Below are 10,736 nucleotides of genomic sequence, written 5' to 3'. Positions count from 1 at the left end.
TGTTAAAATAACAGTTATGTTATGGATCACGTTCCTTCCCGGTTCCCATGCTGTTAAAATAACAGTTATGTTATGGATCACGTTCCTTCCCGGTTCCCATGCTTTTAAAATAACAGTTATGTTATGGATCACGTTCCTTCCCGGTTCCCATGCTGTTAAAATAACAGTTATGTTATGGATCACGTTCCTTCCCGGTTCCCATGCTTTTAAAATAACAGTTATGTTATGGATCACGTTCCTTCCCGTTTCCCTTGCTGTTATTTTCCGTTCCCTGAACTGGTTCCAACCCTGGATATAAACTCACCTTGCATTTGAAGGGTTTGACGGGCAGGTGGACGATCATGTGCGTTTTGAGCGTCTGTTTCTGGATGAAGCTCTTGAAGCAGATGTGGCACTGAAGGGCCTGATGCTGTTGTGGATCAACATGTGTCTCTTCAGGTTGGCTGACAAGGTGAACTCACGGGAACACACCTCACACTTATGACCCTTCATTCCCTGACCAATAAGAACACAGGAGGACAGTTAGATGGAGGACCACTGACCAATAAGAACACAGGAGGACAGTTAGATGGAGGACCACTGACCAATAAGAACACAGGAGGACAGTTAGATGGAGGACCACTGACCAATATGAACACAGGAGGACAGTTAGATGGAGGACCACTGACCAATAAGAACACAGGAGGACAGTTAGATGGAGGACCACTGACCAATAAGAACACAGGAGGACAGTTAGATGGAGGACCACTGACCAATAAGAACACAGGAGGACAGTTAGATGGAGGACCACTGACAAATAAGAACACAGGAGGACAGTTAGATGGAGGACCACTGACCAATAAGAACACAGGAGGACAGTTAGATGGAGGACCACTGACAAATAAGAACACAGGAGGACAGTTAGATGGAGGACCACTGACAAATATGAACACAGGAGGACATTTAGATGAGGACCACTGACAAATAAGAACATAGGAGGACAGTTAGATGAGGACCACTGACAAATAAGAACACAGGAGGACAGTTAGATGAGGACCACTGACCAATAAGAACACAGGAGGACAGTTAGATGGAGGACCACTGACCAATAAGAACACAGGAGGACAGTTAGATGGAGGACCACTGACCAATAAGAACACAGGAGGACAGTTAGATGAGGACCATTGCAGCCGAATGAATGAACATGAAGTTAGTTCAAATTCTGTAAAGAAGCTGAAGGAAAAGCATGACTATACTGGGATCAGACCTAGCTTGGTCAAATACTTCTAAAGGCTTGATGGTACTTAACTTGGTTGGCCTGTTTGGGATTATTCCATTGCACACTAAATCAAGCACTAGTACTGATATGATTCATATGCATCTGAGCCAGGTCTGATTGGGATACGTGAAAGATCATGTATTCTTTGTTCTAGATATCAGACAGACAGACACAGGTATCCCAGCGGTTAAGAGCTTTGGCCCAGTAACCGAAAGGTCGCTAGTTCGAATCCCCGAGTTGGCAAGGTTGAAAAGTCTGCCGTTCTGCCCTTGGGCAAGGCAGTTACCCCAAACAACTTCTCCTCGGGCGCCAATGACGTAGATGTCAATTAAGGCAGCCCCCCGCACCTCTCTGATTCAGAGGGTTAAATGTGGAAGACACATTTCAGTTGAATGCATTCAGTTGTGGAACTGACAAGGTATCCCCTTTCCCACAGTCAATCCAGTCTGTCTCAACCCACCCTGTCTCTGTCTCAACCCACCGTGTCTGACCGTCTGTCTCAACCCACCGTGTCTCTGTCTCAACCCACCCTGTCTCTGTCTCAACCCACCCTGTCTCTGTCTCAACCCACCCTGTCTCAACCCACCGCGTCTCTGTCTCAACCCACCGCGTCTCTGTCTCAACCCACCGCGTCTCTGTCTCAACCCACCGCGTCTCTGTCTCAACCCACCGCGTCTCTGTCTCAACCCACCGCGTCTCTGTCTCAACCCACCGCGTCTCTGTCTCAACCCACCGCGTCTCTGTCTCAACCCACCGTGTCTCTGTCTCAACCCACCGTGTCTGACCGTCTGTCTCAACCCACCGTGTCTCTGTCTCAACCCACCGTGTCTCTGTCTCAACCCACCGTGTCTCTGTCTCAACCCACCATGTCTGACCGTCTGTCTCAACCCACCCTGTCTCTGTCTCAACCCACCCTGTCTCTGTCTCAACCCACCCTGTCTCTGTCTCAACCCACCCTGTCTCGGTCTCAACCCACCCTGTCTCAACCCACCGCGTCTCTGTCTCAACCCACCGTGTCTCTGTCTCAACCCACCGTGTCTGACCGTCTGTCTCAACCCACCGTGTCTCTGTCTCAACCCACCGTGTCTCTGTCTCAACCCACCGTGTCTGACCGTCTGTCTCAACCCACCGCGTCTGACCGTCTGTCTCAACCCACCGTGTCTGACCCTCTGTCTCAACCCACCGTGTCTCTGTCTCAACCCACCGTGTCTCTGTCTCAACCCACCGCGTCTGACCGTCTGTCTCAACCCACCGCGTCTGACCGTCTGTCTCAACCCACCGTGTCTGACCGTCTGTCTCAACCCACCGTGTCTCTGTCTCAACCCACCGTGTCTCTGACCGTCTGTCTCAACCCACCGTGTCTCTGTCTCAACCCACCGCGTCTGACCGTCTGTCTCAACCCACCGTGTCTGACCGTCTGTCTCAACCCACCGTGTCTGACCGTCTGTCTCAACCCACCGTGTCTCTGTCTCAACCCACCGTGTCTCTGTCTCAACCCACCGTGTCTCTGTCTCAACCCACCGTGTCTCTGTCTCAACCCACCGTGTCTGACCGTCTGTCTCAACCCACCGTGTCTGACCGTCTGTCTCAACCCACCGTGTCTCTGTCTCAACCCACCGTGTCTCTGTCTCAACCCACCGTGTCTGACCGTCTGTCTCAACCCACCGTGTCTGACCGTCTGTCTCAACCCACCGTGTCTGACCGTCTGTCTCAACCCACCGCGTCTGACCGTCTGTCTCAACCCACCGTGTCTGACCCTCTGTCTCAACCCACCGTGTCTCTGTCTCAACCCACCGTGTCTCTGTCTCAACCCACCGCGTCTGACCGTCTGTCTCAACCCACCGCGTCTGACCGTCTGTCTCAACCCACCGTGTCTGACCGTCTGTCTCAACCCACCGTGTCTGACCGTCTGTCTCAACCCACCGTGTCTGACCGTCTGTCTCAACCCACCGTGTCTGACCGTCTGTCTCAACCCACCATGTCTGACCGTCTGTCTCCCCGTCAGTCCGCCCATCTCCATCTCTCAGGTTGGTCATCTAATCTATACCAACACCACTGACTGACTACACCTCTCAGGTTGGTCATCTAATCTATACCAACACCACTGACTGACTACACCTCTCAGGTTGGTCATCTAATCTATACCAACACCACTGACTGACTACATCTCTCAGGTTGGTCATCTAATCTATACCAACACCACTGACTGACTACACTTCTCAGGTTGGTCATCTAATCTATACCAACACCACTGACTACATCTCTCAGGTTGGTCATCTAATCTATACCAACACCACTGACTGACTACACCTCTCAGGTTGGTCATCTAATCTATACCAACACCACTGAGTACACCTCTCAGGTTGGTCATCTAATCTATACCAACACCACTGTCTACATCTCTCAGGTTGGTCATCTAATCTATACCAACACCACTGACTGACTACACCTCTCAGGTTGGTCATCTAATCTATACCAACACCACTGACTACATCTCTCAGGTTGGTCATCTAATCTATACCAACACCACTGACTACACCTCTCAGGTTGGTCATCTAATCTATACCAACACCACTGACTACATCTCTCAGGTTGGTCATCTAATCTATACCAACACCACTGACTACACCTCTCAGGTTCGTCATCTAATCAGAACCAAGGACTATATACAGTTCCTGGAAATAACTACTTTTAATAAAGACTAACTAAAATGAACCACTGAGAGCATAGTCAGTCTACCATGGCCTTTGAAACCTTCTGGGTTATGGTTAGAGCTAGGGGTTCCAGTGGTCTCAGATGGTCAGTACCTTGTGGGTGAGGGATGCTGGCAGAAGGCTAGGGTTGAAGATCAGGGGTTAGAGTTAGGGTTTAGGTATATTGTGGGTGAGGGATGCTGGCAGAAGGCTAGGGTTAAAGGTCAGCGGTTAGAGTTTAGGTATATTGTGGTTGAGGGATGCTGGCGGAGGGCTAGGGTTGAAGGTCAGCGGTTAGAGTTATGGTTTAGGTATATTGTGGGTGAGGGATGCTGGCAGAAGGCTAGGGTTGAAGGTCAGGGGTTATAGTTAGGGTTTAGGTATATTGTGGGTGAGGGATGCTGGCAGAAGGCTAGGGTTGAAGGTCAGGGGTTATAGTTAGGGTTTAGGTATATTGTGGGTGAGGGATGCTGGAGGAGGGCTAGGGTTAAAGGTCAGGGGTTATAGTTAGGGTTTAGGTATATTGTGGGTGAGGGATGCTGGCAGAAGGCTAGGGTTGAAGGTCAGCGGTTAGAGTTATGGTTTAGGTATATTGTGGGTGAGGGATGCTGGCAGAAGGCTAGGGTTAAAGGTCAGGATTAGCTACATGGCCAAAGGTATGTGGACACCTGCTCGTCCAACATCTCATTCCAAAATCATGGGCATTAATATGGACTTGGACCCCCCCCCTTTGCTGCTTTAACAGCCTCCACTCTTCTGGGAAGGCTTTCCACTAGATGTTGGAACATTGCTGCTATAACAGCCTCCACTCTTCTGGGAAGGCTTTCCACTAGATGTAGGAACATTGCTGCTATAACAGCCTCCACTCTCCTGGGAAGGCTTTCCACTAGATGTTGAAATATTGCTGCTATAACAGCCTCCACTCTTCTGTGAAGGCTTTCCACTAGATGTTGGAACATTGCTGCTATAACAGCCTCCACTCTTCTGGGGAGGCTTTCCACTAGATGTTGGAACATTGCTGCTATAACAGCCTCCACTCTTCTGGGAAGGCTTTCCACTAGATGTTGGAACATTGCTGCTTTAACAGCCTCCACTCTTCTGGGAAGGACTGATGTTGGAACATTGCTGCTATAACAGCCTCCACTCTTCTGGGAATGGCTTTCCACTAGATGTTGGAACATTGCTGCTTTAACAGCCTCCACTCTTCTGGGAAGGCTTTCCACTAGATGTTGGAACATTGCTGCTATAACAGCCTCCACTCTTCTGGGAAGGCTTTCCACTAGATGTTGGAACATTGCTGCTATAACAGCCTCCACTCTTCTGGTAAGGCTTTCCACTAGATGTAGGAACATTGCTGCTATAACAGCCTCCACTCTCCTGGGAAGGCTTTCCACTAGATGTTGAAATATTGCTGCTATAACAGCCTCCACTCTTCTGTGAAGGCTTTCCACTAGATGTTGGAACATTGCTGCTATAACAGCCTCCACTCTTCTGGGGAGGCTTTCCACTAGATGTTGGAACATTGCTGCTATAACAGCCTCCACTCTTCTGGGAAGGCTTTCCACTAGATGTTGGAACATTGCTGCTATAACAGCCTCCACTCTTCTGGGAAGGCTTTCCACTAGATGTTGGAACATTGCTGCTTTAACAGCCTCCACTCTTCTGGGAAGGCTTTCCACTAGATGTTGGAACATTGCTGCTATAACAGCCTCCACTCTTCTGGGAAGGCTTTCCACTAGATGTTGGAACATTGCTGCAGGGACTTTCTTCCATTCAGCCACAAGAGCATTAGTGAGGTCGGCACACAGTCAGCGTTCTAATTCATCCCAAAGGTGTTAAATGGGATTGAGGTCAGGGCTGTGTGCAGGCCAGTCAAGTTCTTCCATACCGATCTCGACAAACCGTTTCTGTATGGACCTCACTTTGTGCACGGGGGCATTGTCATGCTGAAACAGGAAAGGGCCTTCCCCCAAACCGTTGCTGTATGGACCTCACCTTGTGCACGGGGGCATTGTCATGCTGAAACAGGAAAGGGCCTGACCCCCAAACCGTTTCTGTATGGACCTCACTTTGTGCACGGGGACATTGTCATGCTGAAACAGGAAAGGGCCTTCCCCCAAACCGTTGCTGTATGGACCTCACTTTGTGCACGGGGGCATTGTCATGCTGAAACAGGAAAGGGCCTTTCCCCAAACCGTTGCTGTATGGACCTCACTTTGTGCACGGGGACATTGTCATGCTGAAACAGGAAAGGGCCTTCCCCCAAACCGTTGCTGTATGGACCTCACTTTGTGCACGGGGACATTGTCATGCTGAAACAGGAAAGGGCCTTCCCCCAAACCGTTGCTGTATGGACCTCACTTTGTGCACGGGGACATTGTCATGCTGAAACAGGAAAGGGCCTTCCCCCAAACCGTTGCTGCAAAGTTGGAAGCACAGAATAGCCTATAATGCATGCTGTAGCGTTAAGATCTCCCTTCACTGGGACTAAGGGGCTTAGCCCTGACCATGAAAAACAGCCCCGGGCCATTATTCCTCCTCCACCAAACATTACAGTTGGCACTATTCATTTGGGCAGGTAGAGTTACCTGGCATCCACCAAACCCAGATTTGACAGAGACTGCCAGATGGTGAAGCGTGATTCATCACTCCAGAGAAAGCGTTTCTACTGTTCCAGGATGCAATGGCGGTGAGCTTTACACCACTCCAGCCGGCGCTTGGCATTGCGCATGGTGATCTTAGGCTTGTGTGTGGCTGCTCGGCCATGGAAACCCATTTCATGAGGCTTCCAACAGTTCTTGTGCCAACATGTTTTGGTTGGTGAATATATTTATAAAAGGCACCTTAGAGAGATTATCACAGCCATCAAAACGCCACACATGGGTAAGCCCACACAAATCACAGCTCTTATTTGAAATGTCTCCAAAAATCCACCATGGGGGAAAAATGAATGGCAGTTTGGAACTCTGTATCGAGTGTTGCAACCGAGAACAGGCCATTTTTACGCGCTTCAGCACTCTGCGGTCCCGTTCTGTGAGATTGTGTGCCCTACCACTTCGCGGCTGAGCCGTTGTTGCTCCCAGACATTTCCACTTCACAATAACAGCACTTACAGTTGACCGGGGCAGCTCTACAAGGGCAGAAATTTCATGAACTGACATGTTGGAAAGGTGGGATCCTATGATGGTGCCACGTTGAAAGTGTAAGGAAATTCCATTTCAAATGTGTGTCTATGGAGATTGCATGGCTGTGCGCTCAATTATATACACCTGTCAGCAACTGGTGTGGCTGAAATAGCTGATTCCAATCATTTGAAAGGGTGTCCACATACGTTTGGCCATGTAGTGTGTGAGGGTGTGTTGGCGGAGGGTTATGGGTAGGGGTCAGAGTTAGGTACCTTGTGTGTGAGGGCGTGCTGGCTGAGGGTTATGGGTAGGGGTCAGAGTTAGGTACCTTGTGTGTGAGGGTGTGCTGGCGGAGGGTTATGGGTAGGGGTCAGGGGTCAGAGTTAGGTACCTTGTGTGTGAGGGTGTGCTGGCGGAGGGTTATGGGTAGGGGTCAGAGTTAGGTACCTTGTGTGTGAGGGTGTGCTGGCAGAGGGTTATGGGTAGGGGTCAGGGGTCAGAGTTAGGTACATTGTGTGTGAGGGTGTGTGGCGGAGGGTGGGTAGGGGTCAGAGTTAGGTACCTTGTGTGTGAGGGTGTGCTGGCTGGTTATGGGTAGGGGTCAGAGTTTACCTTGTGGTGACCGGAGGGTTATGGTTAGGGGTCAGAGTTAGGTACCTTGTGCTTGAGGGTGTGCTGGTGGAGGGTTATGGGTAGGGGTCAGGGGTCAGAGTTAGGTACCTTGTGTGTGAGGGTGTGCTGGCGGAGGGTTATGGGTAGGGTTCAGAGTTAGGTACCTTGTGTGTGAGGGTGTGCTAGCGGATGGTTATGGGTAGGGGTCAGAGTTAGGTACCTTGTGTGTGAGGGTGTGCTGGTGGAGGGTTATGGTTAGGGGTCAGGGTTAGGTACCTTGTGTGTGAGGGCGGGCTGGCTGAGGGTTATGGGTAGAGTTCAGGGGTCAGAGTTAAGTACCTTGTGTGTGAGGGCGTGCTGGCGGAGGTGGTGCAGCTGGACAAACTCCAGCCCACAGTGGGAACAGGAATATGGCCGAGGACTCTGGTGTTTCAGTAGATGGTTCTGCAGCTGGCTGCGGTAGGTGAAGGACTTGTTGCACTCTGTACACTGGTAAGTAGTTGGTCCCTGGTGGCTGGTCTGGTGGCGCTTCAGATGGGCGTAGGTGGGGAACTCCATCCCACACTGGGAACACACGTGGCAGCGCCCGCGCTCGTGTTTGGTCTCGTGGGCACGGAGCTCGCTGGGGTAGGCGAAGCCACGGCGACAGAAGCGGCAGCTGTAAGGTTTGACGTCGGTGTGCTGCAGCATGTGTCTCTTCAGGTGGGAGGTCTGGGTGAAGCCCTTCTTACACACGGTGCATTTATGAGGCCTAGTTCCCTGGTGGGTGAGCAGGTGGGTCTGCAGGTGGCTGGGCTGTTTAAACAGCTTCCCACAGTGGGGGCAGGCGTGGGGCTTGATGCCCTGGTGACCCAGGATGTGAGTTACCAGGTTGTACTTGGAGGTGTAAGACTTTTCACACATACGGCACTTCCATCTCTTTAGCCCCTCCCCATGTCCACGCAGTACGACTCATCTATCTGGATGTTGATGTCTAGACGGTCAACCCTCCGGCCGTGGTGACGATGGGTCCCTCCTCTTCCTGCTCCTGCTCCTCCTCTTCCCCCTACCCCCTGCTCCAGCTGGTTGCCCCACATCATACCCTGGCTGTTCTCATGGTAGATCTCCCCCCCCTCGTACCCCCCCACCTCGCTGGACTGGAAGTAGCTGCTGATAGTCTCCTCCTGTCCTCCTTTCATCAGGCTGTTTCCCTGCTCTCCCTCCTCCTCCTCCTCCCTCGCTCTCTCCTGATGCCCCCTCTGCCCCTGCAGGCCTCGATGCCCCGGCTCCCCTTTATGGCTGTGCCCTGCCTGGGAGTGTGTGTGAGGGTGTGTGTTAGCCTGCTGGCTGGACATGTCTCTGTCACACTCGGCACAGCCTTTTTGGGCGGCGGCACGGAGAGAGGCGGGGTCAACCTGGACCAATCCCCCTCTAGTAGTAGCCAGGTTGTTCAGCATGTGAACACAGGACGTCAGGCCAGTGATAACCCCTTCTCCTTTCACTTGGGATGACCCGTCCACAGGCACTCCAGCATGGCGCTCGGGCCCTACCATCTTCCCCTCGGGGGGTGGGCCGTGCCACCTCCTCTGGCTACAGCTGGGCTGCATGTGTCCGTCTTCAGGCAGGTTTTCTCCCAGGTAATCTCCGTTAGCTCCTATCAGCTGATCAGCGTATTCGTAATCCACCCCCTCTACAGGCAGGGCAGGGGACTCTTTAGGTTCTCCTGTGTAGAAGCCATTAGGAGCGATGGTAGCACCAAACACCTCATTCTGAGAGATGAGCCCCAGAACAGCAGCCTGGGCTAGAGACAGAACCACCACAGGATCAGTCTGAGTGCCAGAATCAACCTGTCTGGCCATCTCCCTGGGCTCACATCTAACCAGGCGCCTGCTGGCTTCCTCCTGAGACACAAACAGGGAGACAAGGTTAGTAATGCAACACATCTTTACTATCTATGATGTTGATCAGAGATAGCAGCAGAGTCAGTGAGGAGAGAATTCATCACTAATATCACCTCTCATCACTGGTCAACCATCATTAATAATATCACCCATCAGCCCCTGGTCAACCATCATCAATAATATCACCCATCAACCCGTGGTCAACCATCATCAATAATATCACCCATCATCACTAATATCACCCATCATCAATAATATCACCCATCAGCCCCTGGTCAACCATCATCAATAATATCACCCATAAACCCCTGGTCAACCATCATCAATAATATCACCCATCAGCCCTTGGTCAACCATCATTAATAATATCACCCATCATCAATAATATCACCTCTCAACCCTGGTCAACCATCATCAATAATATCACCCATCAGCCCCTGGTCAACCATCATCAATAAAATCACCCATCAGCCCCTGGTCAACCATCATTAATATATCACCCATCAGCCCGTGGTCAACCATCATCACTAATATCACCCATCATCAATAATATCACCCATCAGCCCCTGGTCAACCATCATTAATAATATCACCCATCATCAATAATATCACCCATCAGCCCCTGGTCACCCATCATCAATAATATCACCCATCAGCCCCTGGTCAACCATCATTAATAATATCACCCATCAGCCCCTGGTCAACCATCATCAATAATATCACCCATCATCACTAATATCACCTCTCAACCCCTGGTCAACCATCATCAATAATATCACCCATCAGCCCCTGGTCAACCATCATTAATAATATCACCCATCAGCCCCTGGTCAACCATCATCAATAATATCACCCATCAGTCCCTGGTCACCCATCATCACTAATATCACCCATCATCAATAATATCACCCATCATCAATAATATCACCCATCAGCCCCTGGTCAACCATCATCAATAATATCACCTCTCAACCCCTGGTCAACCATCATCAATAATATCACCCATCAGCCCCTGGTCAACCATCATCAATAATATCACCCATCAGCCCCTGGTCAACCATCATTAATAATATCACCCATCAGCCCCTGGTCAACCATCATCAATAATATCACCCATCAGCCCCTGGTCAACCATCATCAATAATATCACCCATCAGCCCCTGGTCAA

The 10,736-nt window shown here is 50.7% G+C and overlaps 2 protein-coding genes across 3 annotated transcripts in view; both read right to left on the bottom strand.

Annotated features, from left to right (window-relative positions):
- Positions 1-275: 275 nt before the first annotated feature.
- On the bottom strand, positions 276-8,591 carry LOC135569174 (zinc finger protein 710-like). The gene is made up of 2 exons (XM_065015969.1): positions 8,028-8,591; positions 276-495 (listed from the first exon to the last, which is right to left on the bottom strand). The coding sequence occupies exons 1-2, from the start codon at positions 8,589-8,591 to the stop codon at positions 340-342; spliced, it is 720 nt and encodes a 239-aa protein (XP_064872041.1). The 3' UTR covers positions 276-339.
- A 17-nt stretch (positions 8,592-8,608) lies between these two features.
- LOC135569173 (uncharacterized) overlaps positions 8,609-10,736 on the bottom strand; it is a 56,062-nt gene continuing 53,934 nt past the window's right edge. For both annotated transcript variants that reach the window (XM_065015967.1, XM_065015968.1), the window contains exon 2: positions 8,609-9,568. In XM_065015967.1, coding sequence (XP_064872039.1) covers positions 8,609-9,568 — 960 coding nt within the window. The remainder of the gene's footprint in view (positions 9,569-10,736) is intronic.

The sequence above is a fragment of the Oncorhynchus nerka genome, unplaced genomic scaffold, assembly GCF_034236695.1.
Source record: "Oncorhynchus nerka isolate Pitt River unplaced genomic scaffold, Oner_Uvic_2.0 unplaced_scaffold_1190, whole genome shotgun sequence".
NCBI classification, from domain to species: Eukaryota; Metazoa; Chordata; class Actinopteri; order Salmoniformes; family Salmonidae; genus Oncorhynchus; species Oncorhynchus nerka.
Note: the sequence above shows the minus strand (reverse complement) of the source record. Positions and strands in the feature narration are given on the sequence as shown.

Bases quoted from the DNA above. Each gene is read 5' to 3' on its own strand.
- LOC135569174 (XM_065015969.1), bottom strand. From the start codon at position 8,591: ATGTGTGAAAAGTCTTACACCTCCAAGTACAACCTGGTAACTCACATC. The intron at 496-8,027 runs GTACTTAACTCT...CTTATTGGTCAG, and splicing joins AGCACGCCCTCACACACAAG to GGAATGAAGGGTCATAAGTG.